Source organism: Aspergillus uvarum (genome assembly GCF_003184745.1).
Source record: "Aspergillus uvarum CBS 121591 unplaced genomic scaffold BO82scaffold_13, whole genome shotgun sequence".
Taxonomy (NCBI): domain Eukaryota; kingdom Fungi; phylum Ascomycota; class Eurotiomycetes; order Eurotiales; family Aspergillaceae; genus Aspergillus; species Aspergillus uvarum.
The window spans coordinates 557,330-584,431 of record NW_020291310.1 but is presented as its reverse complement, the minus strand read 5'-3'; the positions used below and the strand labels follow the sequence as shown (position 1 = coordinate 584,431).

Genomic DNA, 27,102 nt, shown 5'->3' with positions numbered 1-27,102 from the left:
CTCGTCCTGTCATATCAGGTCAATTGGGCTGCCAGTTTGTTCCATTTCCTCGCCCTCTGGGCTATCAACATACCATTTACTTCTTCCTGGCCATTACCAAACATCGCTTGAACAGTTCTGCTGTACTCTTCGTCACTAGCAGCGACATAAGGTCCGACGGACCCCCATCATCCCCTCGCGCCATCTACCGTGTGCTCCAGTCCCTCGCGCCACAAACAAAACCATTGCGCCTCCCACTTGACCCTTGCGACAACCCGCTTCGTTAGATCCTGTGCGACTTGAGAAGTAGAACGAATCTCTCCATTGCCCGCGGTGACTCCAGCCCATTCTTCACGGTAGAACGAGCCCTCGACAGCGCCTCCTCGTTCCCATCACCGGCCATTGACCCTCGAACTTGACCCATATTCCGAGCACCGTCAGTTTCCCGAGCGACAATGCCCTTCGGAATCAACCCGTTCAAAAACCACGACCACAGCGACTTCGCTGGGGTTGTGATCCCTCTCGATCAGGCCCCAATGCGCTCGAGACCCGACACCCAGACAACAAAACAAGTGGGCGGTACTGACGACAAGACTGATGAAAAAAGCCTTGACAGAGCTCCCTCCGAGGAAGCCGGGTTTGGATCCGTCCACAACTACGATCATATGACCATCGAAGCCCTCCGCGCTGAGATTGAGGCCGATCTGGTTGCCACCGGACAGGACTCCGTCTATGACCGTATGTTATATATCATCATCCGTCGCGCTAAGAAGTGGCTCCATAACAATCATCCTTCTTATCCGTGTCGATGATCCAAGAGCAAAGCTAAATCGTACATGCAGGCAAAGCAAAGGTCATCAACAGAGCCATCCAGGACATTGGCATGGGCCGGTATCAGTGGGAGCTTTTCGCTATGTGCGGCTTCGGCTGGCTTGCAGACAAGTAAGTAGAAGAACGCTTCCCTCTGCCAGTGATCGTGTTGCTAACGCCGAGCCGCTAGTCTCTGGTTACAGGTAAGAGACCAAAGATGGTAGCGTCCAATGTCTATCATACTAACGTCTCAAAGGGCATTGCTCTAACCCTAACACCGATTGCTGAGGAATTCGGAGTTTCCAGTACCCGGGTGCGGTTCACGACCTGTGCTCTATTCCTGGGTCTGTGCATTGGCGCTTCATTCTGGGGTATCGCTTCTGATATAGTTGGACGCCGTCTCGCCTTCAACACGACTCTTTTTCTGTGCAGTGTCTTTGGTGTTGCCGCTGGTGGCGGTCCGAACTGGATTGGGTATGTTATGGCTTTCATGTCCGAAGATAAACCATGACTAATGCTGATCATCCAGAACCTGTGCCCTGTATTCTTGCTTGGGCCTTGGTGTTGGTGGTAATCTACCCGTCGATGGAGCTTTATTCTTGGAATTTTTGCCCTTTGCTTCCGGAAACATGTTGACCATGCTGAGTGTCTGGTGGCCTGTCGGTCAACTGATCTCCAGTCTGCTCGCCTGGGCTTTAATTCCCAACTTCAGCTGCGACAGCGGTCTCCCTTCGTGCGGTGACGTCGCAAGTGGGGTCGCTTGCTGCAGCAAGCAGGACAACATGGGCTGGAGATACTTCGTCTTCACCATTGGTGGCTTGACCTTCCTCATGTTCATCTGCCGTTTCTTTCTCTTCCACCTTTACGAATCGCCCAAATTCCTGCTGGGCCGTGGTCGCCAGGCTGACGCCGTTGCTTCTGTCTACGGTATCGCTCACAAGAACAAGACCAAGACGTGGCTCACTGAGGAGATCTTGAACGAGATTGGCGGTTATCAACAGGAGGCTCAGAAGGAGAAGCTCAGCTCGACTGAGATCGTGAAGAGATATCTCTCCAAGTTCTCTTTCGACCACATTGCCCCGCTCTTTGCCACAAAGAAGCTTGCAATGAGCAGTACGTGCCAGCCATTCGCATATAGCTCGTTTTCTTGCTAACATATTGCCTCTAGCTATTCTGCTCTGGTTCTGCTGGACTACCATTGGAATGGGCTATCCCCTCTTCAATGCCTTCCTTCCCCAGTACCTGGCCAACAGCGGGAGTGATGGCTCCAGCTCCACCTACATCGCCTATCGGAACTACGCCATCACGTCCGTTGTCGGTGTCCCTGGTTCCATTCTAGCTTGCTACACCGTGGAGATCAAGTACGTTGGCCGCAAGGGCACGATGTGCATCGCGACTCTGATCACCGGTGTCCTGCTCTTCTGTTTCACTGCCTCCACCGACTCGAATGTTCAGCTCGTCTGCTCCTGTCTGGAGGCCTTCTTCCAGAACATCATGTACGGTGTTCTGTACGCGTACACCCCGGAGGTCTTCCCGGCCCCCAACCGCGGCACTGCCACGGGTATCTCGTCCTGTCTCAACCGGATCGCCGGTCTCTGTGCCCCCCTGGTGGCCATTTACGGCGGTTCCGCCAGCCCTGATGCTCCCATCTACGCATCGGGTGCATTGATCCTGGCTGCGTTCCTTGCCATGTGCCTGCTGCCCATTGAAACTATGGGCCGGCAAATCATGTAGAAAACTCACCCCGGAAAGGAAAACGGCGTCACGTCACCCGTGCCCTCTTCGTTGGGATCTTCATGTTCTCATTTTTATATCCATGTGTTTTTTTACGATGCAGCATTGATCTGACTCATGATTGATACCATTTTTGTACCATTCGTTTTTGTTTTTCTTTTTTTGGGCGAGGGTTTGTGATCCGTGCGCAAAGGTAAGGTACGGGTTCGCATGCATTGTTCAGATGATTTTTTTATCTTTCGTCTGTGATTATTATGTCCGATGGATGGAGCGAAGGCTCCGCTTATACATACGTTGGACTGGTGTATAGAACCATTATAGAGTACAGTACAGTAACCTCACCTAAAATGGTATTCTTACGTTACACAGCAACACCATCGGCCTATCACATCGCAAACCCTTACACGACTCGACCCTGATTTTGAATGACGTACGGAGTAATATCCAAATAAATTCATCTATCATACAATACACATGCCGATCATCAGGTCACTTCATTTACAGACCAAAACCGGGGAAATCCAAGTCAAGAAAAATTGACGGCCAACTCGGTACTAGTAATCTACGTACCAAAACGCACCTTCTACGCACAAAATTGGACAAAGAACAAGAAGAAGAGGTCGAAGACAGCAAAAAAAAAGAGGGGGGGGGGCGGAGGTTGGAAGGCAGGAAATAAAAGAAGAAAAGACACGGTGTAAGCCACAAAGTAAAAAAATCATTGTTTCTTCGCAGGTATATATGTTCATGGACGGATTGCATCAAGATATGACATGACATGATCCAGGTGGGGAAAAGTTTAAGTGAAGAAGGGGGCGGGAGATGTATATGATTCGACCATGCGAAGAGAGGAGTAGTGCAACCGACTGATTGGACAGTGGAAGAAGAGAAGGGCGCATATGTCCATCCGTAGTGTGAATCCGATTGGCAATTCCGACGGAGAAGGCAAAAAGGAAGAAATGATATGTGTAAAGTGTGGAGGAGAGAAGTGAAGAAGAAAGGTACCGTAGGTTGGAATGGAAATGGAAGGGAGAACTAGAAAAATATCAACGCAAAGAGGTAGAACACGCACAAGAAGTTTTATCATAAATGGAAAAGAAGAGAAGAATGGAAAAAAAAACACCCTGAGAAATGCGACCGATTGATTATAAACCACCCAGAGGAAATCAATCCCATTCACCAAGCCAGAGGAGAAACATTGTCACCGTATGCACTGAACTCATAAAAATAGGAATTCGTAGCCCGAAGGCTGTCTCGATTCGTTAAGGACGTGACCTGGGACCGTTGGAAAGAAAACTAAGCAACAGGCTGGTCCTGCTGGCGTCGACCGCGCTTCTCTAGGAGAGTAGCATTATCAAGGTTCAGCTCGAAGGGCTCCCGCGCGCCTCGGGCAATGCTCTGTCTTGCAGCGGCGGCCACCTTGGCACTGTGTTGCCCGTATCCTTGTTGCTGTCGGTGTTGATGGGCTTGTCGTGCTTGAGCGGCATGGCTGGGCGCACCACTCAAGTTCGTAGATCGCAGCTTCGCCTCCATGGCAGCAACATCACCGGCCTGCTGTGAAGACTTGGGGATCTTGGAAGGGGCAAAATCTTCGCGCTGGACGGGTTGATAGTTGACCTCATCCGGCTCATCGTAGTCTTCGTTCAGAGGGTTCAGCGCCGACCTGAAGTTCGTCGAGGGATTGGCCCCACGGTAACCTTGACGGAAGTTCTTGCGACGTTTGCCCTCCTCTTCTTGTCTGTGCACGGCATAACCAACATCGAACACCTCGCGCAAGTTGATCGCCCCGGGAGAACGGAAGTCCATAGGGCGTTCCATACCAGCCGATGGTTGGTCGCCCAAGCGGGCACTGATCGGAGCGAATGGCGCTTGGTCGGCCGCAAATGCATCCAAGGGCTGTCCCTGCTTACGGGTAGTAAGAGGCGTGGCAAGTGGAGGAGCGTCCGCAGCAGCTTCGGTAGCCTCATCGGTGCCACGGATCCAGGGATGGGCGAGGAACTGCTTGATGGTATAGCGCTTCTCCGGGTCCACCGTCAGAAGATGAGAGATCAGATCCTGGGCGGACTTGGAAATATCGTCCCACCAGGGCGATAGGAAGGTGTATTGACCACGAGCGACCTTTTCAGTCAGGATTTGGATGCTCTCGTCGTAGAACGGCGGAAAACCACAGAGGAGAGTGTAGAGAACGCAACCCAGAGCCCACATATCGACACTCTTGGAGTACCGCTCATCTTTAACGATCTCAGGGGCGGTGTATCCGACCGTTCCACATGGCGTCATGGTTTGGCTATCCCAGATAACCTTAGACAACCCAAAGTCGGCGATCTTAATCAAGCCGATACCACCAGCACCTTTACCAGGAATAAACTCGCCCTCGTCGACCTTGTCTTCGTCACCGGGCTGGCGAGGTCTGGGGTGCTTACTCGGGATGAAATCTGTGGGGTAGAAGAGAAGATTTTCGGGTTTAATATCGCTAAAACTTCAGTTAGTCTCTTGCGATCACACAACACAGGTTTCTCAATCTCGTACCGATGCACAACGCCGGATGTCTCGTGGAGATACTCAATTGCCTTGGCGACCTGCACAATAACATGGCGACTGAGCTCCTCACTGAAGTAGGTCAATCTCACGATTTGATGGAACAGCTCGCCACCGGGGCAGAGTTCGAGGATGATATAGTAGTATTGGCGCGACTCGGAGAAACTGATCAGCTTGACGATGTTGGGGTGATCGAGATTGCGCATGATCTGTACTTCTTTCAGGATGTTGGCACGCTATAGCAAGGTCAGTCACTCTGGTTCAGTCACACAATGGGTGCCAGCTATAGCCAACGACGCGAAGCGGAACGTTGCAGAGCAGGTGTGAGCGATAGACAGGGATGCCCGGTGAATGGATGATGTTATCTAGTGTTTGCGCACCTCCGTAGCTTTGGGTTTCTTTCTGATTCCCGGATGCAGATGAGCGGCAGTCTAGTAGAAAGACATTGGCCAAATGATTTAAAGACGACAGAGCACACAAGACAAAACCAAGAGAAAGCAATCGAGAGAGAAAAGCAGGAAGCGACTAGCACAAGAGTAAAGGAGATAGCTTGCGGTCCTACCTGGTTGCTGTTCATTTCAAACTTGCGCACCACCTTGATGGCGACTTCACTGAACTCGCCGGTGGTGTCCTTGGCGCGATAGACGTTGCTAAAGGCGCCATCCCCCATCTTCTCCATCAAGATCCAGCGCTCGAGACCCGGGTATTTAGGCATCTTGTTCCGACTACTCTTCTCTTCGGCAATGATCTGCTCGATCTCGAGTTCGCGAGCCCGCCTGGACTGTGATGAGTCGGAGTTCCGCTGAGAAGGCTGAGCGTTTCCGTTGCCTAATTTGCTGTCAATGGCGTCGAGGTTGCCGGCAGCGGCGGGATAGGAGCCCTGTGGTTGACGTTGTTGTTCGGCATGGATGGGCGAAACATTGGTGGTGGGCTCGGCATGCGGCGTCACCAGGCGGGCTTGCTTGCCATGACGTATGAAATTTTTGAGATTCTGTATGGTACTCATAGTGCTGAGTAAGGGGGGGGGGGGGGGTGGAAAATAAAATGAGATTAAAATGGGAACAGAGAGGGAAGGGGGGAGAAGGAAAGGTTCGGGGTAAGGTAAGGTAGCAGCAGCAGCAGCAGTGGCCGGAAACAAAAGGTGATGATGAAATAGGATTTGAAAAGAGACTGTTAACCAGGAATGGTGCGGCTGTCGTCCGGAAACTCTTTTCTGTCTAGGGTTTCCCTGTCATAAGCAATTTGTCCTCTGATTACGACCTGTTGTATTTGTGTTCAACAAGGTCTGAGTAATGTATGTTAGTTGTGTGATTGTGAAAGGGAGAAGAGGGACAGATGAGCAAGTGGTGGTGGTGGTGGTGATGATAATGATGACGATAGGGAAATGGGTCGGAGTCAAGAAGACATGAGATGCACACAGAGGATAGCAGGAGGGGATGACAGGTCCAAGTCGGTTGGAGATGGGATTGAAAAAAGGAAAAGAAAAACAGAGATTGAAGGGGAAAAAATGCAAGTGGGGAGGGGGAGATTTACCAGGTGATTAAATGCGCCGTGCAGAAGAAGAAAAAGGTGTGCGCAGATGACGGTGGTGGTGGTGCAGGAGGTGGAGGAGGTAGAGGTGGTGGTGATGATGATGGGGGGGGGGGGGGGGCTAGTGAAAATAGTAGGGGAAAGACCAAAAGAGGTATGAGATAATTTTAATTTAAGGCTGGGCTGATGGAAGGCAACACAGAAGGCGAGAGAAGAAGGCCGTCCAAAGCAGTTTCAGTACCTGAAAGCGGAATTCTAAACGTCTTGCAGCCTGAGAGAGGAGAAGGACGAAGGGAGATAGTGGGGAATGGGCCGATACAGTTTCAATAATGTCTTTTTGATTGTTGTTGTGGGAGAGACAGAATACGGAGTAGCAGGAAGAGGAAGCAGAAGAAGAAGATGAGGGAAAGGAGACAATGCGATAAAGATGAGGATGTAATAAAGTCTAATTCGATCCAGTGCTCCGTAAGCACAACGCCATGGCTTCTTTTTCTTGGTGAGGCAAAGAAGGTAGCAGCTGATGAGCTGAAGCAGAAAAAAAAAAGAGCAAGCCAATACGTACATCATCACTGAGAGGAGCAGCAGCAGCAGCAGCAGCAGCAGCAGCATAAACTGACAGTGACAAGAGACAGAGAGATAGATAGGAGGGAAACAGCGGACAGCGTCATCATCAGCAACCATCAATACCGTGGTCATACCTTGGTGATACACATCCATCTATACCCAATTCCCCCATTGATCCCCAACTTCCTGACCAAAATTACCGCCTGACCGAAAACCACAAACAAGATGACGTCGAGGGGGGGCAACACGGTGGCTGAGTCAGCAGCCCAGGGCGGATTTCCTAAGGCTGGTTGTTCTGTCCGAATGTCCTGTCGCTCGCTTCGTCTTTCCTCGGATCTTTCGTCTTCCTCCTCATTCATCCTCCCTCTCCCTCCTCCGCTAACGGGCAAGTGACGGAACCCAGCGTCATCTCTCGTCATTTTTCCTTTCCGATCGTCGCGACGGTTCATTTCTTTGATTGTGTGGTCCCAACAGAAATAAGATGTCATAGCTTCGCATCTCCGCAATCCTAGGTTAAACTACGAGTGTTCCTCACTATATCTGGGAACCCAGAGCCCCAGTCGTTGTCTAGATCTTGATCTGATCCACCATTCACACCCGAGAGAGATCCCGGAAACAAGAGATGGTACTCGATGGATGTCATGGTGGTGATAACGCATGGCGGCTGGAGATATGAGACTCACCCGAGTACTTAAGAGTTCCCCCGTCTTTCCTCCGTGTGTCTATCTTGTCTCTATCGAGAGTCGTGGGTCAAATCCCGGCCATCAATATCAGCGACCATTTAAGCTTCCCTTCGGTTGAAGCGAGGTTGGTGAGGATTGACCATGGGTTGCGCAGCGCCACTCCCGAGCGATGGCCGTGAGAGGATGTCATCGATGATGCAATGCCAGACACAGCGCCTGGTCCGTGGGAAAAGTAAGAGTATGCTCGGTAAACAACAATAAAGACCAATCGTGGGGAGGGGAGGGGAGGGTGATAACTATTCTGACAGCCAACTGTTTTTACAATTAGTACTCAGCATATGCATAGAAGCAGGAAGTAGGAATAGTAAGTAGTCGAGTTGGTGGTGCAGGAAATTGCCGTGATGCTGCAGGCTTGGTTGGTGGACGAATTCCCCCAACTTCTCCTCTTTCTTCCTCTTCTTCCTCTTTCTCTTCCACGATCATCTTCCCAACTGGCACACTTTTGTGTGTCTGCCCTTTTATAATACCTTCTATTTACTCTCCCCTGTCACTCCTCCCCTCTCCCCGAACACCTAGCCATACAGATGTATCCCTAAAGTTCAGTCATGTAGATCCTCTGGGTGTGACTGTCATTCTCCGCCTGCCCGCGCGTCGGATCCGCAACGTGGAATGTCCCTGCAACCTCGCTCATTTTGCCTCCTTCTCACTCGCTTTCCTCGGGTCTTTTCGTGCCAACAAGATCGCCTTGGGCGGGTCGTGCCTTGCCTGCTGTCCGTTCTTATCTACATACTCTATTTGTAGAGCCAGCTGGGACCAGATTTACCTGGCTGTGTATATGGGCTGGCCTAGAGTGGGTGTTGGACTTTGTAAGACGCGCATTGGAAGACAGTCTCACACACACACACACACACACACACACACACACACACACACACACAATACTTACACTACACATTCACCACACACTCACCCTTACGCTGCACCAGATCTCCCTTGCTGGTTAGCATTCACCGGGGTGGAAGAGGAGAACAAAGGGACCGGAGTTCTTCACCGTGGACTCTCTTCGGCTTTCTTCTTTTGTTCTCTTCTGTTTACAAGATTGTAGTTGTCCTCCAGCAGACCCAACCGAGACACAGCATCACCTCCCTCCCCCTCACCATTAATACGATATGCGACCTGCAGCAAGTTGATTTTGAATCCCCCTTCTTTTTATTAAAAAAAAAAAAGATAGAAACAAAAAAAGAAACCACCAGAACAAAACTCCATTCAAACCTGACCATTGCCTGCTTGTCACTTGGGCCAATCTGCCGGACCGTTGGGCCTCCTCACAATGCCCAGCCTGGCGAATGCTGGCACCTCTGTCGCCTCACCAGAACACTTGGATCCGCCCCAGTTGAGGGCCCACAAGTCTCTACGTCGCCGGCCAAATGTTCCCTTGAACTCTCCATCCGTCGCCCAAACAATAAAACCGGTGGGCCACAATGGCCTCCCGTCAGGGACAGCCTCTCTGCCACGAGCTCCCGTTCGTCCCTTAACGCCTCCCGCGGTCGCCTCAACTGGAGACTCGAACATCCACGGGGCGCATATCGCAACAACACCTTCTTTACTTTCGGTGAGCGATGCGATAACCCCGAGGCCATCGCATCCTCCCACACCCGAAACTACCCCTCCTCAAGTCGCTGCCTCGGCTCAGCGTCCGGCCCTCAAGCAACTCGCCCAGTCCTTCTCCTCGTCTCGGGCGGATTCCTTTCGCACTGCGCTGGAAATCATCTCAGATGCTGGAACTGAAACCCCATCTCGGTCAGCCCGGTCCTCCTCGTTTCTAACCAGACAGAGCGATTCGTCCGATCACAGCGACACGCGAAGCGGAGAAACAACACCGGTACCAAACCATACTTCTGATCGGATGCGTTCCGCGACACCAGAGATGTCTATCGCAGAGAGTCGGCAAGATGCGACACTAAATCCCCCAGCACCTGCTCCCCGTCATCAGGGATCTGCATCTAGCCGTACCGACCGCAACTCAGACACGGCGGAACACCCAATTTACATGGTCGAGTCGGATGCAGACAGCACGGACGTGCTTCCCGTCCGCGCGAAAAGCGAACGAAGGCAGGGGGCTGACTCGCACGAGCCTGTAGGTGGATTGTCAATCGAGCAGTTTCGCGAGCAAATCGGCTGGCCCCAGACGGAGCCTACTACAGCCGAGCCTGACGCCTCGCGAAGATTCTCCAATGTGTCCACGACGTCCACCGTTGAGGTTATGATTATTGACTCGCCGCGATCAACTCAACGTTCACTTCGTCACACTGAGAAGAGGAGCTCTCTCCGCTCAGTCAGCTCTCCCTTGACGAAATCGGAGCACACCTCACTGGTCTCTAATCCGGACTCGCAGCATCGCCTGGTTCATAAGAGCGCGCGCATTACAGAACATGATCGTCGAAGTGTTGCGTCGGAGATGTCTATTTCAGGGATTTCGGCAATGAGCTTTCTCCCACCGAATGTGGAAATAGTACCGGTGGTGGTGATCCCTGAGCGGCGGTCGTCCCTTAAGTCTTCGACTTCGACCAGCCGGAATACCTCCCAAAGTCGCTCCCGACGTTCGAGTCGACGAGCTCCGGTCGCCTCGGGCAGCCGCCCAGGCTCGCTGGAACCTCCGCGCCGCAAGGAGCGGACGCTGTCCGATGCGAGCACCAACGCGGACAAGCGGGCGCAATCTCGAGGCCGAAGCGATGGTCGACCAGTCATCCCACAGCGTAATTCGTCGCTGTCCGCACCAACCAGTCGCAATAATTCACGGACCACATCTCTCACCTCTGAGAGCCTACGAAATCACACGATGGCAATGGAGCAAGAGACGCGAAAGAAGCCAGCGCCACTTCCTCTGTCCCAACCCGAGGGGTCGTCCCACGGCCGGCCTGCGCACGATGTTCCAGAAGCCGCGAAAACGCAATCCATCATCATCGGCGTCGAAGACATGTCGCATCTCCGGCCGCCGTCCATGCCCTATACTCAAGTCTCCATCCCGTCTTCATCTCCCGGAGTGATCGAAATCAGTGAGGCGAGGACCATCGCCATTTTCCCGCATAACAACGAGTCATTATTGCTGGTAGAGCCACAATCACAACCTACCACGCGTGAACAGATTCCTGATATAGCATCCCAGAACAAGCCCCAAACGCCGGTCCCATCGACGCAGTTCGAGGTGGAGTCACCATTGAAGAATCCCCGCCAACCGCCCAAGCCACCGGTCTGCCACGTCTCGCCCCCGTCGCCCGTGCAAGACGCCAATCGCCAACTGGGAGCCGCCGTGAGTGAAGCCGATGCGAATGGACGTCCGGCCCGTCGGTTCGGGTCTATCCGGCGTCCGTGGATGGTACGTCCTCGGTCTGATTCATACAATTCTGCTCTCGGGTCTTTCTCACTGACGTCCGTGAAGAACCGCAAGGCGGACAACCCCGAGATCGACGGGCGCCTGCAGCCCTTCTGGCGACCGCGTCGCTTCTGGGACGACTCGGAGACCGACACGTCCTCCCCCAACGGGAGCCCTGTCGAAGACCGCCACCACGAGCCCGACACGGTGATCAAAAACTCGCTGGGGATGCCGCAGCAGCGGACGGTGCTGGAGGGGCCGCCCATCGCGCGCAACCCGGAGACCCGCCGACGGCTGGGCGGCCACCACCATGCTGCCAACCGCGGCACCCTGGTCGGCAGCAGCCAAGTGTTCACGCCGGAAGCCCTGTACTCGCAGACTTCGCTTCATCACCACCGGTTCCAGTCCCTGTCGTGGTGGCGGTTGCGACTGCGAGCCGGCAAGGTACGCAACCTCCGCAAACGCATGCGCCGGGTGTGGCAGCAGCACGGCGAACGTCGACGCGAGGCCAAGCGCGAGAAGCTGAAGCAGAGCATTGGGGATGCGGTGCTGGTCAATTCCAGCACGAGCCCGAGGCCATAGTCAGGGCTGGACTACCGTTAATCATGATCGACGACTGATGCCTTTTTGCTTAGAGGATTGGATATACAGCACATGCTTATGCTTTGCTTATGATTTGCTTATGTTTTTTTGTCTCATATTTACGATTGATGATTTTGATGATTGATGATACCATTTATGATGTTTTTGCCTGTTTATTTTTGTTCTTGATGCTGAAGCAAGCCCAGTTCGTCTCACCTCTATTCCATTCTGTTTCCAATATCCAAGCCAAGATACCACAAGATTAGCAATTACCAATGACCACAAAGAATAACCCCAAGTGCAGTAGTTCCTGAACCCTCCCTCTAAGTACAAGCCAGCCCAACTCAAGACAGTCAGTCATACATACAACTTGAGAAACAACCAAGTATCCTCGCCCACTCCCATCCCCTTCAACCCAAAGTCCCGAAATAACCACCTCATCTCACATCCCAGCTCACCGCAAATAGACAACCGAACCTCCGAACCCAACCCACATAAAACCAACATACAAACACATCCCCAGTTAAACCCCCAACTCCAGATCAAGATAACCGACGAAAATCACCGCAACCGCCCCCTAACAGCCAACCCCCCAAACTCCGCCTCCCTGACCCTCCGCCGCCGTTGCAACTCCTCGCTCTCCTCCACCCCCAGCCCCATCCCAGCATGCCCGCCCAACCCCTCCCCTCCCCGCTGTCCCTCCACCCCCGCTCTCGCAGCGTCAACCCCCCTGATCCGCTCCCAACACCCTGGATCCAGGAACGGCTGCGGCGCCGCCGCGAAGTTGAATTCCGTGTCGCGGGGCCGGATGCCGCTGGCCTGCTCTCTGGGCTCGGGGGTTGGGTCGGGGTTTGAGGATGCCGCCAGAAGGAGGGAAGGGGGACGGATGGTTGTGTTTGGGTTTATGGGGGGGTTCTGCTTTGGGGGGAAGAGCGGTCGTTTCTGGGGGATGAGGAGCGCGGAGGGAGCGGGGCGGGTGGTTTGGAATCTGGGCTTGGGTTGGGGAATTGGTTTGGAAGGGGATGGGGACATGATGGGTTCTTTTTCGAGGGGGGGTGGGTTTCGGTGTTTCTTAGGGAGTGGAGGAGTTGGTATGGGAGGAGATGTACAAACTTGCTGCCCCGGGGAGATATGTTAAGGACTTGGTGGAAGCGGGGGTGTGGTTGGTTATCGATGGCCTACGTTAAAAGGTTGCGACGTAGACACGTGATCTTATACTATGCAGGTAAGCTGGTCCAGAGACAAGGGCGTCCGAGGGAATTCAGATTCTAAATCATACTGGAAACTGGCATATCGTCCGATGATAATATATACAGCAACCCCTATTGCCCGGCAAATCAAGCACCGATGAATGCGTTCATCGTTGTAAAAACAGGTATCTCTTGATTCAATGAGCAGCAACAACGATCCCTGTCTCAGTGGACAACCTTGCCATCGTCATCCCGCTAATTATGGTACACATGAAAAGGAAAAGGTCATAAAATTGTAGCACCAACACCCATACACTAGGCCATCCCTTGCGACTCCATCCCGGATATCGTGGAATAGGAATATGGCAGGTCGACCAATCCATCCAGAAGCCAGTTCAGTGGATCGAAAACTTCATAGTTCGGCTCGATGAACCCGCTGGGCAATGCCCCAACTGCCCCGCTGGGCGGCACGCTGATGCCCGTCTGCGGGAGCAAAGGCGCAGGCGCCAGACTGGGATCCGCACCACCCACCCCGGGCGTCGCCGTCGAGGTGCGCGTCGGTCCGGTCGACGAGGCCGACGATTCGGCGTTGGAATCTGGGTTGGTCGGGTTTTTAAGGCACGCTGCGAGGCGGGTCAGCTCTGAGTCACTCGACGTCGAGTCCGTGAAACATACCTTCGATATTACGCCCCTTGGTCCGCGCATCTTCTCGCCACCGCCACACAGAGTCGAACAGGAGAGACATGCTCATCCGGCATCGTACCTTCAGCATTAGGGAGTCGTCGATCTCACTCCCGTCAGGCCCGAACTTGGGCGTCGGCGCATTTCCCAGTCGCCACATCTGCGCCAGAACTTCCGCCAGCCGCTCGGGGAGATCGTTGCTGGACACCGATACCCCCCGAATGGCCCAAATGGTCCGGTTGAAGAGGTTCTTGGCATAATCCATGTCAATATGGGCCGCAAAGAAGCTTTTGCAAAGTTTCAACAGCGTGCAACCTCCCGCAACCATCATCTGATACACGTAATAGGGGGTGTAGGAGAGCACGGGCCCAACTTCAGTCTCCAACGTCATTGCTGCCTCCAGGAAAGTAGTGGCGGCAACGTAGAGCGAGAGAAGGCGTTCTCGGTAATTTTTGGCCGTAGTGTCGTCGAAGAAAGCCGACAGGTGGAGATGGAGATTCGATGCACGCAGGAACAGATCAGTGATACCTGCATAGGTTAGAAGGTCTTCCATGCGACCAGATTTAGGGCCTTACAGTCTCTTTGCGGCTTAAGTTGGCTTTCCAACTCGTCGAAGTCCCGAGAAAGAAACGAGATCAACGCTGATCTCTCCTTATCACTGCAAAGCCCGACAGGGTCCCGGCGATTTTTATAAAGTGACCTGGTGATCTTGTCGCAGAACTTTTCGATCTCCAGTCGGGGTTTCATGTCATCCGGCAACTTGAAGTTGGGATCCATGGACTCGTTCGAAGACAGTGTCCAATCATATAGGGTTGATGGCGGTTGACCGTAGCCAGTAGCAACTCTGTGCGAGATCAATTAGCTTGACGGTTCATTCGACCCCCGTTGATGTTTCTTCAGCATACCTTTGCGCGACTATATTGCAAACCGCCCAGGTCCGGACCTTATCTCGAAGCTCTTCTTCGATGAGTTCCACCCGAAACTTGCTGAAATCCTGTGTGTGTGACGGCCGATGCAGACCAAGCTGCATGGCAACCTGCACCATCATTCCGCACAGCATGAATGTAGGATCCGTGGAGGTGCTGCTTGTAGGAAACGGCCAGGTGCATAGCAAGCACAATGCCTTCACTACATGGTAGCTCTGTGGGATGTCCGCCAGCGTACTCCATACCAGCCGTGTCACCGGGCCAGCCAAAGAGTTGAGGAGATGGGTGTCCGATTGGTACCGTCGGGCGCCAACACTGATGATTGTCCAGAAAAGTAGAGGCGATGCAGAATAGTATTCATCTGGCGACTGCTCCCGACTGAGGAACGGAAGAAACGGGTGATAGAATGTGAAAAAACTAGTCTCGTTAGACGTGCCGCAACAAGGGCCGACGGCGTACACTTACAGGTTGAACAGCTCTGTCACTCTCTCCGGAACCACAGCCACATCCTCAATCCTTTTGAAATGATGACTGCCATTTCGCATGTAGCCACTGCCATCGAAGCCCGATCGCAAGTCCAGCAGGGATGCGACAGCTTCGTGCGAACCCATGTACTGGTCAGTGGACATGGCTGACGGCGTGTGGTAGACACCAGCCGAGCCCACCTGGCTGGGAGTCTCTTGTTTCGGAGTTTGCACCGTGGGCAAGGATGTCGGGGTCTGCTGTGGCGTGCTCCCAGTTGCCTGCACAGTCGCGATCTGCTTCCGGAGCTCGATGATCTCACGCTCCATCTCGGCGTTGCGACTGCGCTTCCCGACACGTTTGAAATTGGATTCGATCTTGCAATCCAGTTTCAGGCGACGGCATCGGGAGCAGTCGCTCCACGGATCTTGGATAACATCGCATCGGAGCTACAAGGATAACAATCAACGTTAGCGGAAGCCCCGTTGGACGAGACAGGGCACGCGGCATACCTTCTGCTGGCGACACTCATTGCAAGCCCGCTTTACAGGCTGTCGCTTCTTCTCATCACGGGCGTCGAGGTCTTCCACCTCGTCGATGCTGGCGGCGGGCGAGCTGTCCAAGCCCGCGGCAGCAACAGTACGTTTCCTGACAGGTCCCCCGCCATCGGACCCGACAGCAGGTGAGACAGATGGATGGTCGGCACCTCCCATTACGGGGCTGGAGGCAGCCGAAGCATTCTTCCTTGCGCTTGGGTCCAGATTGTTGCCCTGCACACCCTTGCCTCCGATCTCGCTGGGCGATCCTTCGAGGGAATCCAGACTGGTTGCGTGCAAGGCTGATCAACGCTGGGACAGTATAAGAGGGAGTGGCGGAGAAAAAAAAGGCTAAAAAAAATAACAGGTCAAAAATCACAGATGCACTGGACAATAATAAAGACCACGTGCCAATATAGCAAACAGGGAGAACGAATTAGCGATGAGTCAAAAAAACTTTTACCCACCGGCTTACACCGTGTTTGCAGACCCTGAAATTAAGTGGTGGAGGAATCACACTCGGCGGCGGGGGTCCTGCGAGGAGAAGCTGTCCGATCTCGCTCTCTCACGTGCAGTCGGCGGTTGGCTGGTGGCACGTGACATGTGCATTGAACCAGTGATTAGTCACGGATAAGTCAGCCCAGACCCATCAACCGTCCACAGCCCCACAACCCAAACACTGGGCAGTCAGTCTGTGCTTCTCACCGCATGGATCATGATCGAGTACGTGCTAACTACTCAACTACTACTCAAGTACTACACTACACCATCTCAACTGTACTTCCTACACGGTGTACATACAATTGAAATCACATTACACAGTCTCTGGCATCAACTTCCTGAACGCCACGGGGTGTATAGGTGTCTAGTCCCCCGTCACAGACCATACCACAGACCACAGGCTGCCCCACGCACAGACTCCTTCCTACCACCTACCACCTACCACCATGCTAGAACCGGCGGTCGCCCGACAAATGTCCATTGGCTCTGCTTACTAGCGGATCATCTGAGGTCGCTCCCATCCCCAACGATACGCATTGATAGACACTGCCACCTGCGTTTTGTCTGGATTGTCTTTCAGTCGAGGTCAACCACAGTCTGTCGTATTCTGATCCCAGAAATGAAGCATCCATCACATCCGACTGCACTTCGTATTGTGAGGCTTACGCTTCGCCTCGATGTTCCACTTACTTGAACCACTGCCAGAAAGGCGAACCTAGGGTATCCTAGCGCCAATCAAGCCTTGCACTGCGGCACTGCCCTCTGTCATCCCCGAGGTTCGTCTAGAGACGGGGTTGACCCTTCTGCTCTAACGAGGTGCCCGACGCCGGCCTCTGCCACTGTCTTAGAACGTACCCAGTCACACCAAGCAGTTCAGGGTCTGCTCAGTGCTCACCCACAGTTCGGTCTCTCCCCGTACCTGTCAGACTACAGACAAAGAGTACTGTTCTTCCTTGTTGGGGAATCGGTGGTTGCCCCGCGTCATTGCCCCGGTGGCATTGCTAGCCGATCATTCTGTCTCCATTCCAATTATGTCAGACGTCCATCGAGCAACACTGACTTACAGATGACAACATAAAGGAAGATTGTTCCGCTACGGCATTAGTTCTGGATCCTGTCATTCACATTTCTATATCTCATACGTGGAATGCAGCCAAGTCCAATATAATCTATGTCTGCCAAGATGGCTAAAGAAACCAGGACTGTGGGAGATCAACCACCTGCATACAATCAGATCGACCAGTCGCAGTTGGCATTACCTCCCTTAGACCTTTCTCGGGACGCTGGTCCATCTCAATACACAACAGTCACATCTGACCAGTGTGCCGCTCACCTCAAGCTGCTCGCAGCACTGGCCGATTTGCGTGACAGCGTAGCCAGCACTCGCGGAATCTTCGGTATCCAAGATCCTGACCCAGAGCTATTCAATCCAGACTCCAAGGAGGCCAATGAAGCGTGGGCTCGAGTAAAGGAGAAGCGGTGGGCGGTTTATACCACTCGAGCAGTGGACCGATATGCAGCCTGGTGGACGTTGTGCGCTCCTGCTTCTCGCGCACAGCCCAAACTCAGTACCCTCAAGCATACCAGCTACGAGAAGATCACGACTTCTGACGAGCCAATGAAATGGTCTCAAGACGAAATGCCTCCTCTCGGTAAGTTGAGTTGCGGTGCATGCCTGGGACCGATCACTAATCATTCTAGACGTGCTGATGGTATGGCATGCGCATATGCTGAACCCACGTGCTTTTCTCGAGGACTGCATACGGCACGGGAAGATGAGCTTCTGGGCCAGTGGCCTGCCTTGGGAGGCTGTTAACGCTTGCATTGACAATGTGACCCTCGACTATGATGCAGGGCCGAAGGCAAAGGAGACATTTCTTCGCAAGACAAATTCCCCTTGGGACAATCTTGTGGATACGTCTGAGAAGTCGTTGAACTGCCCCTGCTGCGGAAAGCATACCTTTGTCCCTTGGACAGACGGGGGCATGCTTCTTACGCTAGATGACGCATTTGAGCGCTGGCATGGGTTCGCAGACAAGGATTTTCGCCATTCATGCCCTCACTGCTCCTATAACATCAATCACGAAAGTCTGAAGATTGCCAAATTTTGCGCAGACATCAACTTACTATTGCACAAAGACCACCCGATGCCAGGCACCTATTACAACCTTCGGGGAGTCCCGGAGCCGGTCAGCGATCCCAGACGACGAAGACAACAGTTCAATTTCCCCAACCGCTTTCTAGAGGTTGTTGGCCCCGACGTCCTCAATCATGCCTACCCCCGCTGGAATCGAGGCAAGAACCTGACCATGAAGACGGTCAACGATTACCTCGCTGCGAAAATGAAGCAGAAGGACGTCATGTACAAGGCCAACCCCGGCAGCATGCAACTCGCTCTCCACCCGGAGGAAAAGGTCGCGTACCGCCGCATGATGTCGCACTATTGGGACAACAGCTCGCCCTTGGCGCTCGATCTCGTCGGGGCCGTCATCCGCCAGGGCATCTTCATTCAGAAGATGGATTGCATCGACTGGCTGCACTCGCCGACCCTCACGGCCACCATGGACCGCCTGATCAAGAAGTACCACGTCTTCTTCCGGATCATGTCCCAGAACCCGCGGCGCATGGCCGTCCCGACCCTCGATGTTGACCTCGCCTGGCACACCCACCAGCTCGCGCCCGCCCGCTACTTTGCCTTCTCCACCCACCGCACGCGCGAGGACGGCGGCAGTAACAACCTCGCCATCCTCATCGACCACGACGACAAAGTCGACGAGACCAAGCTCTCCGACGGCTTCGAATGGGCCAGCAAGGCGTACAAGAAGCTCACCGACGGCGAGATCTACAGCGAATGCACCTGCTGGTACTGCGAGGCCGTCCGCGTCGCCGCCGACTCCCCCATCGCCATCCCGTTCTTCTCCTCCACCTCCCGCGCCCGCCAGGCGGCGGCCAAACTCCACGACCGCGACGACATCTCCTCCGATCCCGACAAGAACCCGCACATCTCCGCCCACAACGCCGTCCGTCCGCAGACCACCCCTAGCAACAACAATAACAACAACACTCGCGATCTCGATCCCCGCGAAGTCAAGTTCCTGAAACTCCGCCACGACTACGAGAAGGCGCGCCGCCGGGCCGAGAAGCGCAAGTCCAAGGATGAGAAGGCGGCCGCCAACAAGGACAAATCCGGGGGCGCGGCAGTGGACCCCGTCTATGGCTACTACCCTCTGTTGTGGGGCTATCCAGTCTTTGTGCCCTTCTATGCGCCGTATACGTGTGACCCCGGGGTGCATGCGGATGCGTACGTGGCGAATCCGAGCTGTATGAGTTTCGTGGAAGGAGTGCATGGGAACTGTGCGGCGGGGACGTGTGGAGGTGGGGTTGCGGCGGGCAGCTGTGGAGGGATGGGGGGGAATTGCTCCGGGGGCTGTGCTGGGGGCGGGTGCGGTGGTGTTGGGGGCTGTGGTGGTGGTGCAGGGGCTGGTTGCGGCGGCGGTGGTGGAGGTTGTGGAGGCGGAGGCGGAGGTGGAGGTTGTGGTGGAGGAGGCGGAGGCAGTTAAAACAGATGCTTGGTGTGGTGTTGATCCCATTGCTTTCGTCTGCTCTGAAATTTGTGCACGAAGATACTGATCAGTATCCAATTGGTCGCTTTTAACATCTTAAATTTAGCCAGTCAACATTTAGACATGTTTCGCAGATGCTGAAATAATGAGACATTTAGATACCAATCACACGAGACTGAGTCGAGCCCAGCCCTCCTGGTGCGTCTGACTATACAAGAAGCCAACTTCTTACCTGTAGCATATAGATAGTCCCAGACTCTAAAGCAAAGAAAATGACGCCATCGCTCTACAATCCCAAATATGTTCCTGTTCCTATCAATATACACTCCATATCTTCAAAAACCAATGATGCAACCCAGAAGAAAAACAAAATCGAAACAAAATCCGATGGAAAAAGAAAAAGAAAACCCAGCCCTGCTACATCACAATACACTTGCTTCGTCGTTTGCTCCTCTCGTAAATAGTTTGTTCATTCCACTCCTCTATGCGTCTCCGCCACAGGTCATGGGCGGCCGCTTGGGAGCTGGCGGACAGCGTGGGATCCGTCGAGGCCCGGTGGTGAAGGGGTTGAATGCTGCCCCCTGTCATCGGTAGAGGAAGCTCCTGGGGTTGCGGGCGGCGGTCGCCTGACTGGTGCGGATAGCCAGAGCGCACATGACTGTTTTGGAGAACCTCTGGAGCATTGTACTGCAGGGTCGATGGGACTTGGAGGTTGGGAGAGGAGAAGGAGTACTGGCGGGTGTTGCCGAGTTCCTGCGTGGCGGGAATGGTTCCCGGAACGTCGATCCGGGCATGCATGGTAGGCCGCTCGGGCGACTGATGGGGGTAGTTGGCCTGGGAATTTGATGGCGGTAGAGAAGGGTCGGTGGAGAGGAGCGGCACGGATCGGTCAGGCTGCGCTGGATAGTCGGTTATGCTCTCCAGTTGGAAGTGTATATGCTGCTCGACCGTTTCTGGAGACGGAGTGGCCAGCGGTGCGAGTCCATTCGCGTCCTCGAGAGTTTGCGGAGAGCCGGTGGCTGAACTTCTTCTCCTGCGCATGAATGTGCTTTGCCTGCGCGCTCGTTCAGAAGATACAGGTTCTCTGGTGCTGTTTCGCATTAGGCGAGAAGCAAGCCTCGAGCTCGCGATGCTGTTCAATCTGTGTAGTGACACCCGAGAGGACGATTCTTCGACCATGTTTTCTAGACGGCTAGTTTGCGAGCGCTGGACTTCGGCCAGAGGTTCGCCAACCCGGGTGATCGGCTCCGTCCTGGAGGGTAGCAGAGTCCTTCGCAAATGATCAGGAAGAGGTGCATCTGGCACGCGCGTATAGGGTGGAGGAGGCGGTACCCAGTTGTCAGCGTCACTTTCATGAGGTACCTGGAAGCTCTGCGAGGCTGGTCTCGGGTGGATGGGGAGCTGCGCATCGCGATGTGGAGGGTGATAACGTTCCCTCGTGTTAGCCGCAGCAGTCGCAGCGCGACGCAGTGTATCTCTAGACCGCGGTTGCCCATTGTCATACGGGGACTCGGGGATATGATACGCATCTCCATTCGAAGAACTGGAGAAGAAGGAGCTGTTGCGGCGAATGTTCGGCCGAGAAGCGTGAGACACCGAATGGGCCGACGGATATGACTCCCTGGCGAAAGCTCTTGCTCTCGGCGAAGTAGCGCTTGCACGGTGTATGCGAGTCCTCCTTCTTTCTAGTTCTACCTCGGTGTCCAGACTCGAGTCTGGCTCATAAAGCATTTTTGGTTCCGCGTCACCGATCTCAATGCTAATCTCGGTATAATTGCCATCGCTCGCTGAGCGTGCAAAGTCCAGCAGAAGGACTCGTCCACCATCCACCGGCACATCTTCTTCGCCAATGGTTGGGGGCCTAATGCCACCTGGTGCGACGGCCACCAAGCGGCGATTTTCTGTAGCGAAACCCGTACATTCCACCCAGTGGGCTGCAGTCATGCCCGGCATGTCACTGATTTTATGACCCTTAATGAGTACCTTCGGTTTGGTGATCGACCGCTGCAGTCGAGATGAGCAATCTTCACCAGATAGCGCGCCTTCATGTTCCCAGTGGTTCAGCTCCACATCGGACCCAGCTGGTGGTCGTGTGCTAGTCGCTACAGGAGCGATATCCAGACGATCGGGTATGCCGTACACCCACAGACCAGATTCCTCAAAGCCAGCCGCAACAAGCTCCCCCATATCATCAACAGTAGGTAGCATGGTGGGGGCAGATTCTCTGGCTCCATCATCGAACATGGGCGTCACAAAGTACGTTGTACCTGAGCTAGTATTATTGACCCCAAACGCCCGGAGTGAATTGATTTGTTCATCAAAACCCAAGATCCAGCTACCTTCGCCCTCGGAGTGGAGTGGGAGCATACATGCGCGACTGAAACCCGTGGTAACATCCGGAAAAAGGATTTGAGTAGTCCACATCCGTCTATGGACGTCTCTCAGGGAGAGTTCAGGCTCCGATTCAGCATAGAACGGTACTGTTATCGTGACCAAGCCACTATTTTGAGGATCGGCAGAAGTGCCAAGAAGCATGGCTCCATCAGAAGAGAAAGAGACAGAGTCAACACCAGAGCAGCGCACGGCTCGCCTTTCGGTGGCCAATACCCCCTCTCCGGTTGCATGTACCTCAATGCGATCATCGTACGCAATAGCAAGCACGCCTCCCGTAGGAGATAGTGCTAGCGTCCGAGGAACATCGTTCAAGGTTAGGTCTTGGACAAGTCTTGCTTCCTCATTACAAAGACTGTAAACATTGACGCGATGGCTAGAAGAAACCACGGCAAGCAGAGATCCGTCGTCAATGATTGCGGCATGCAGTGGACGCCTCCAGGTTTTGAGTTCATGCTTCACTGAAGCAGGGTTTGAGGCGACATCAAGGACAACAATTCTTGAGGAACTGATGCACAGAATTAGTTGGCCGTTGGGGGAAAAAGAGAACCGGAAAGCTTCGCCCTGCGGAAAAGCCGTTGACGAGCTCATCGAGGTCGATATCAGCTTGATTAGAGTCTTGCGGGGTCGCAAGAAGGTTTCAAAAGCATTCCGTCTGGTTTGAGTGTAGAACACTTGCTTGAGGCGTGACAGGTCGCATGGCTGTTGACATGGCTCCGCGATGGCTTTCTGGGTCAGGGAGAAAGATGGGCATTGGGCTAAATGATGAGAGTATAGCAGAGTCGAGTCGGAAATCCGCCTCCATTTGCGATTCAGTAAGGCAAGTGAGGCGAATGTGTTTGCATCCGCAACGAAAAGGATACTGTGTAACCCGTTAAGAACGAACCGCATATAGGTTAAGTTACCGCGCAGTGCGGGTGAGCCATATGGAGAAGCGAACATAAGCGCCTCCCAGCCGGCCAGCTAGAGGGTGAAGACAGTACTTACTGTTCAATGACTGTGCGAGGTAAACGGGCAAAGGGTAAGGAGCGATGCTCGCCTGCGAGCTCTTTCTCCGGCTTTATCATATCGCATTGCAGCTTGACCAAACATGTTGTCGGTGGTTGCTGCTCATCGTCTGGATGGGGCTCATCGGGACGCTCAGCCGCAGGTAATAGGACATCCTCATCCATGATCAACGATGTCCAGCCCATGGGTGTCTACATTTGCTAGACACAAATGCAGACACAATTACAGGATCAATTGCACCCATCCAGCATCATGGCGGAAAACGGATATAGGGGGAAGTTGGCAGGATCTCGACTGCAGGATTTGGCGCGTTGGGGTGGGTGGTGACTCTGGTGAGTGGAAAGCACGGGAAGCGCCAACTAGCGACCCCGGTGGCTGTGTCTCTCCAAACGTAGACCAATGTAGACCAATGCAACGGTGATCGTCTGGTCCGGTTTCAGTGGACCAAAAGTCAAACAGGGCTAAGCTAAGCTAAAGAGGCATAAGAAGAGACAGCAAGTCCATGCGCTGGCTGCATGGACTAGCAAATCAATAAGCTGGGTTGGACGCAGTGCTCGGAGAGTGGATGAGAAGTAAGTGAGGGAATCGCTGGAGGAGTCCGTTGCGCGTGCCAGGCGGGGAGACCTGGAACTGGAAGTGAAACGGGTGCCTGAAATAGGCCTGAGGCGGGCGCGGGGACCCTGTCCAGTCCCATCTGGGCCTAGCCCACCCGACATGAATACGGACTCCGATTTAGGAGCACGTGGTTGGTCTGATCCGCTGACTCAGCCCTTTCCCCCCCCACAACTTCACAGCAGCCGATAAGAACGAAGATTTTATCGGACTTGGAGAAAACGCAAGGGAATAATCATCCCGCGCTGGATGGACAGAATCTCCCCCTTCCAAAAGTGAACTCGTCGCTCATCGCAATGTCTGTTTGATCTTTGTATGCTGAGTGATCATGCAGTACTTGGCGCAGCTTCGCGACTAGCTTACCCCGGATCAATGCTTTCCTCTCCTACTCTCTCAGTCATTTAGCCGGGTACAGCGCTTGTCCCCGATCATCGGTGGCTGGCCTAGATCCGATCCTCCACCATACGCACGCTTCGCACTGTCGACGGTCCAGTCTCGCCCTCTAGCACGATTGCATGAATCGCAGTGTCCTCAATTGGCTTAGGATTGGTTGATGATCTTCACAAGAATTCCCGAGCAGGTCGCCCGTTTGCTGAAGGCTCATCATGTCGTCGACGACAGCTCCGAGTAGCTCCACCCAGAAGCTCGCCTCTCCGGGATTCAACGCCGGCGCCAGGCCATACAGGTCACATAAGGTTAGGGCATGTGATCTGTGCAGGAAGCGCAAGTCTCGGTGCACTGTGGATATACCCGGCCAGTCGTGTCTGCTGTGTCGCGTGCAGGGCGCCGATTGCCATTACCAGGAGGATTCCAGCCAGGATGCTCCACTCTCAGACGGCCATGACACCAAACGCTGGTCCGCAGATCCGGCGCAAGTGTCAAGCGTCGGCCAGAAGCGCAAGCGCAGCTCAGAAGTCGGCTCCCCGGCCAGTGGCAGCCGCCCACGGGCATCCAGTGTTCCCCAGACAGACTCAGTCGGTGGCCATCGAGGCAGCGAGTCCAGATTCGATGATCCTCACAATGAGTCTGTCCTCATTGTTGGGCCTGTGGTGGCTGACGACGCCCAAGTGATTGAAAAGTATATGCCCACCGAGCGGACGAGCAAGTCCGTAGAACCGAAGAACAATACGTATAATGTCTACTCGAGCGATCCAAGGAAACCGATTTTGTATACGACTGTTTCGAGACGAAGACAGGGAATGCGCGTTGGTATACCGCCAGGAGAGAATCAGAAAGAAATCCTGGAGCAGATCTTAGGACCTTTCAAGCACGACCTAGTTAGACTGTATGTCTCCGTCTGGGATCGAATCGGATCGGAATGGCCTACTAATCACCCAAAATAGGTTCATTGACAGGTTCAACGCTGCGTTCCCCATCTTCGATGGAGAAAGCTTCTGGGAGGCTTTTATCTCGGAGACTCCCGGTGACCCGCCAGCCTCTCTTTTGTGTCAGGTGTATTCGATGTCTCTGGTGTATTGGAAGCACACTCCCAAGCTGGCGTGTCATCCGAAACCAGATGTCCGTTACGCGGTCAACATGACAGTGGCCGCTCTACACGAGGAATTCTCCGCCCCTGGTCTGTCTACTATAAGCGCCGCTCTTATTGATTTGACCGGTCGCCCGATCTTCTCCATGACTGGAAATGCGATCAGTAGCGGCCGTATGGTCTCCCTCGCACACTGTCTTGGACTCAATCGCGACCCTAGTCATTGGAAACTGTCCCCGGCTGAAAAGAATCATCGCATGCGCCTATGGTGGGGTGTGGTCATCCACGATCGATGGTAAGTATCGTATCTACGCAACAAGAAAGGATTACTGACATGGTCTCAGGGGGAGCTTCGGTCACGGAGTACCGCCACAGATCGCGAAGAATCAGTACGACGTTCCTCTTCCGACAATCGACGTACTTATACCACCAGCATCTCGCACCCCTGAACGCGTCCGAGCCGCGCACTGCCATATCGCGCTGTGCCAATTGACGGAGATTCTGGGCGAGTTACTGCCCCTTGTCTACGGTCTTCAGCACCGATTCGCGCGCGAAACCACCAAGAAAGTAAGACAAATCCGGACGGACCTTGACGTCTGGGAGGACTCGCTGCCTGACTGGCTGAGGAACCCTCCACATACCTCTGAGGGACGCATCTCCGGAACAAGCAGTCTTCAACTAGCGTTCCTGGCCGTTAAGATGCTGGTGAGCCGGGTGGAATTGAACGTGAGCGACGCACCTGTTACAAGACGCCTCCTGCCAGCCAAGTTAACAAATCCACAGGAGGTCAACAACTCGGAGACCGAAAACCCGGAAGCCCGCCGGTATTTCCAGACTGAATGCCGGAAATCGGCGGAGGAGATAGTACAGTTCATCTCCTCCCTTCGTAAGGAGAATTTCCAAGAATTCTGGCTTCCATGTAAGCACCTCTCTCCCATCTCGTTTGTGTTTCCCTTAGAAACATTTTGGCAGTATCAAAAACTAACCGAAACCCCAACCGAACAGACAGCGCATTCCACCTCACCACGACGGCGACGCTCCTCGTCCGCTGCGCCCTCGAAACCACGGACAGCGAAGTCGCGCGGTCCTGCCTCACGAACGTCGAGACCTTCCGCGCCATCCTCCGCCGCGTCCGCGAGGACGAGGACTGGGACGTCGCCGACATGTGCCTGGACCACTGCGAACGGCTCCTTAGCCGCCTGGCGGCGCCCCCCGGCAGCAATGCCGGCGGCGGCGGCGGCGCCCACAACCCGGACCACACGACGTTCAGCCAGGTTATCGGCCTGGGCGGCGGCATAGTGGGCGGCGGCGGTGCGGGCGGCGCGTCCGACCACCCGGGCACAAGCCGTCTCGTCAACCCGGCGGCCATCTCGCTGCCCGAGACGCAGACCAACAACGACATCGTCGACGACATGATGTCCATCTCCGGGACATTTGGCACCATGGACGGCTTTCCCTTCGATATGACGGGCATCTGGGATGTGTCCGTCTTCCAGGATGTCAACCTATCGTAAAAGGCCGGCTTCCACCAAAACGAAAAGAATATCTTAACAAGCAACATAACCACAATATATAACCCCCCCCCCCTTCCATCCCATTTCTCATTGATTCTGTTTTTTCTTACCCCTTGTCTCTATAAGATCATGCTCCTTTTCAACGAGAGTATGGATACCATCCTCGACCACTTTCGGCTACTTGATCTTTTTCTTTACCTCTGTCTTTTCAACAAAAAAGTCTAAAGTGAGGGTGAAGGGGGAATGTGAATGTGAATGTGAATTTGGAGGTTGGGATGGGGTGGAAGGAGGGGAGAGGGGGAGGCTTTCTGTTTTTTTGTTTTTAGAATATACCCATCGAGGCAGTGCATGTTTGCTACTGCTGCTGCTGTGCTGCTTTTTTTTTCTTTTTTTTTTTTGTTTGTCTTTTTTTTTCTGCTTAGAGAGGAGAAGAATACTACAT

At 53.9% G+C, this 27,102-nt stretch overlaps 9 protein-coding genes across 9 annotated transcripts; 4 read left to right on the top strand and 5 right to left on the bottom strand.

The window, feature by feature from the left end:
• BO82DRAFT_352484 (putative sugar transporter) lies at positions 1–2,890 on the top strand. Its single transcript, XM_025634699.1, has 6 exons — positions 1–717; positions 822–921; positions 980–992; positions 1,046–1,263; positions 1,319–1,902; positions 1,958–2,890. Exons 1-6 carry the CDS (start codon positions 435–437, stop codon positions 2,521–2,523), a joined length of 1,764 nt encoding a protein of 587 aa, XP_025494301.1. The 5' UTR covers positions 1–434; the 3' UTR covers positions 2,524–2,890.
• Positions 2,891–3,525: 635 nt separating this feature from the next.
• On the bottom strand, positions 3,526–5,750 carry BO82DRAFT_352483 (Pkinase-domain-containing protein). Its single transcript, XM_025634698.1, has 2 exons — positions 5,050–5,750; positions 3,526–4,993 (listed from the first exon to the last, which is right to left on the bottom strand). Exons 1-2 carry the CDS (start codon positions 5,262–5,264, stop codon positions 3,817–3,819), a joined length of 1,392 nt encoding a protein of 463 aa, XP_025494300.1. The 5' UTR covers positions 5,265–5,750; the 3' UTR covers positions 3,526–3,816.
• BO82DRAFT_352481 (uncharacterized protein) lies at positions 4,931–6,082 on the bottom strand. The gene has a single exon (XM_025634697.1). The coding sequence runs from the start codon at positions 6,062–6,064 to the stop codon at positions 5,420–5,422; it is 645 nt and encodes a 214-aa protein (XP_025494299.1). The 5' UTR covers positions 6,065–6,082; the 3' UTR covers positions 4,931–5,419.
• Positions 6,083–9,165: 3,083 nt separating this feature from the next.
• BO82DRAFT_362963 (uncharacterized protein) lies at positions 9,166–11,790 on the top strand (the record flags this gene model as incomplete). The annotated part of the gene is made up of 1 exon (XM_025636874.1): positions 9,166–11,790. One exon carries the CDS (start codon positions 9,166–9,168, stop codon positions 11,788–11,790), a length of 2,625 nt encoding a protein of 874 aa, XP_025494298.1.
• Positions 11,791–12,351: 561 nt separating this feature from the next.
• BO82DRAFT_390536 (uncharacterized protein) lies at positions 12,352–12,919 on the bottom strand (the record flags this gene model as incomplete). The annotated part of the gene is made up of 1 exon (XM_025638522.1): positions 12,352–12,919. The coding sequence occupies exon 1, from the start codon at positions 12,820–12,822 to the stop codon at positions 12,352–12,354; it is 471 nt and encodes a 156-aa protein (XP_025494297.1). The 5' UTR covers positions 12,823–12,919.
• A 117-nt stretch (positions 12,920–13,036) lies between these two features.
• Positions 13,037–16,071, bottom strand: BO82DRAFT_305661 (putative C6 transcription factor (Leu3)). The gene is made up of 6 exons (XM_025632228.1): positions 15,562–16,071; positions 15,053–15,498; positions 14,567–15,004; positions 14,237–14,505; positions 13,656–14,189; positions 13,037–13,603 (listed from the first exon to the last, which is right to left on the bottom strand). Exons 1-6 carry the CDS (start codon positions 15,760–15,762, stop codon positions 13,296–13,298), a joined length of 2,196 nt encoding a protein of 731 aa, XP_025494296.1. The 5' UTR covers positions 15,763–16,071; the 3' UTR covers positions 13,037–13,295.
• A 1,198-nt stretch (positions 16,072–17,269) lies between these two features.
• BO82DRAFT_362960 (uncharacterized protein) lies at positions 17,270–19,646 on the top strand (the record flags this gene model as incomplete). Its single annotated transcript, XM_025636873.1, has 2 exons — positions 17,270–17,738; positions 17,788–19,646. 2 exons carry the CDS (start codon positions 17,270–17,272, stop codon positions 19,644–19,646), a joined length of 2,328 nt encoding a protein of 775 aa, XP_025494295.1.
• Positions 19,647–19,871: 225 nt separating this feature from the next.
• BO82DRAFT_32352 (F-box domain protein) lies at positions 19,872–23,371 on the bottom strand. Its single transcript, XM_025632799.1, has 2 exons — positions 23,028–23,371; positions 19,872–22,902 (listed from the first exon to the last, which is right to left on the bottom strand). Exons 1-2 carry the CDS (start codon positions 23,231–23,233, stop codon positions 20,067–20,069), a joined length of 3,042 nt encoding a protein of 1,013 aa, XP_025494294.1. The 5' UTR covers positions 23,234–23,371; the 3' UTR covers positions 19,872–20,066.
• Positions 23,372–23,900: 529 nt separating this feature from the next.
• BO82DRAFT_381952 (putative C6 transcription factor) lies at positions 23,901–27,061 on the top strand. Its single transcript, XM_025637894.1, has 5 exons — positions 23,901–24,945; positions 25,004–25,441; positions 25,491–25,872; positions 25,930–26,065; positions 26,152–27,061. The coding sequence occupies exons 1-5, from the start codon at positions 24,266–24,268 to the stop codon at positions 26,658–26,660; spliced, it is 2,145 nt and encodes a 714-aa protein (XP_025494293.1). The 5' UTR covers positions 23,901–24,265; the 3' UTR covers positions 26,661–27,061.
• Positions 27,062–27,102: the final 41 nt, after the last annotated feature.

What these genes read in the sequence shown, in the direction of transcription:
- BO82DRAFT_352483 (XM_025634698.1), bottom strand. Translation starts at nt 5,264, where the DNA reads ATGCGCAATCTCGATCACCCCAACATCGTCAAGCTGATCAGTTTCTCC. An exon ending in ACATCCGGCGTTGTGCATCG is followed by an intron (nt 4,994 to 5,049) that starts GTACGAGATTGA and finishes CTGAAGTTTTAG; the next exon opens with CGATATTAAACCCGAAAATC.
- BO82DRAFT_305661 (XM_025632228.1), bottom strand. Translation starts at nt 15,762, where the DNA reads ATGGGAGGTGCCGACCATCCATCTGTCTCACCTGCTGTCGGGTCCGAT. An exon ending in ATGAGTGTCGCCAGCAGAAG is followed by an intron (nt 15,499 to 15,561) that starts GTATGCCGCGTG and finishes TTATCCTTGTAG; the next exon opens with CTCCGATGCGATGTTATCCA. An exon ending in GTGACAGAGCTGTTCAACCT is followed by an intron (nt 15,005 to 15,052) that starts GTAAGTGTACGC and finishes TAACGAGACTAG; the next exon opens with TTTTTTCACATTCTATCACC.
- BO82DRAFT_32352 (XM_025632799.1), bottom strand. Translation starts at nt 23,233, where the DNA reads ATGGGCTGGACATCGTTGATCATGGATGAGGATGTCCTATTACCTGCG. An exon ending in CCTCGCACAGTCATTGAACA is followed by an intron (nt 22,903 to 23,027) that starts GTAAGTACTGTC and finishes CGGGTTACACAG; the next exon opens with TATCCTTTTCGTTGCGGATG.
- BO82DRAFT_352481 (XM_025634697.1), bottom strand. Translation starts at nt 6,064, where the DNA reads ATGAGTACCATACAGAATCTCAAAAATTTCATACGTCATGGCAAGCAA.
- BO82DRAFT_352484 (XM_025634699.1), top strand. Translation starts at nt 435, where the DNA reads ATGCCCTTCGGAATCAACCCGTTCAAAAACCACGACCACAGCGACTTC. An exon ending in ACAGGACTCCGTCTATGACC is followed by an intron (nt 718 to 821) that starts GTATGTTATATA and finishes TCGTACATGCAG; the next exon opens with GCAAAGCAAAGGTCATCAAC. An exon ending in GGCGGTCCGAACTGGATTGG is followed by an intron (nt 1,264 to 1,318) that starts GTATGTTATGGC and finishes CTGATCATCCAG; the next exon opens with AACCTGTGCCCTGTATTCTT.
- BO82DRAFT_381952 (XM_025637894.1), top strand. Translation starts at nt 24,266, where the DNA reads ATGTCGTCGACGACAGCTCCGAGTAGCTCCACCCAGAAGCTCGCCTCT. An exon ending in AAGCACGACCTAGTTAGACT is followed by an intron (nt 24,946 to 25,003) that starts GTATGTCTCCGT and finishes CACCCAAAATAG; the next exon opens with GTTCATTGACAGGTTCAACG. An exon ending in CCAAGAATTCTGGCTTCCAT is followed by an intron (nt 26,066 to 26,151) that starts GTAAGCACCTCT and finishes CCAACCGAACAG; the next exon opens with ACAGCGCATTCCACCTCACC.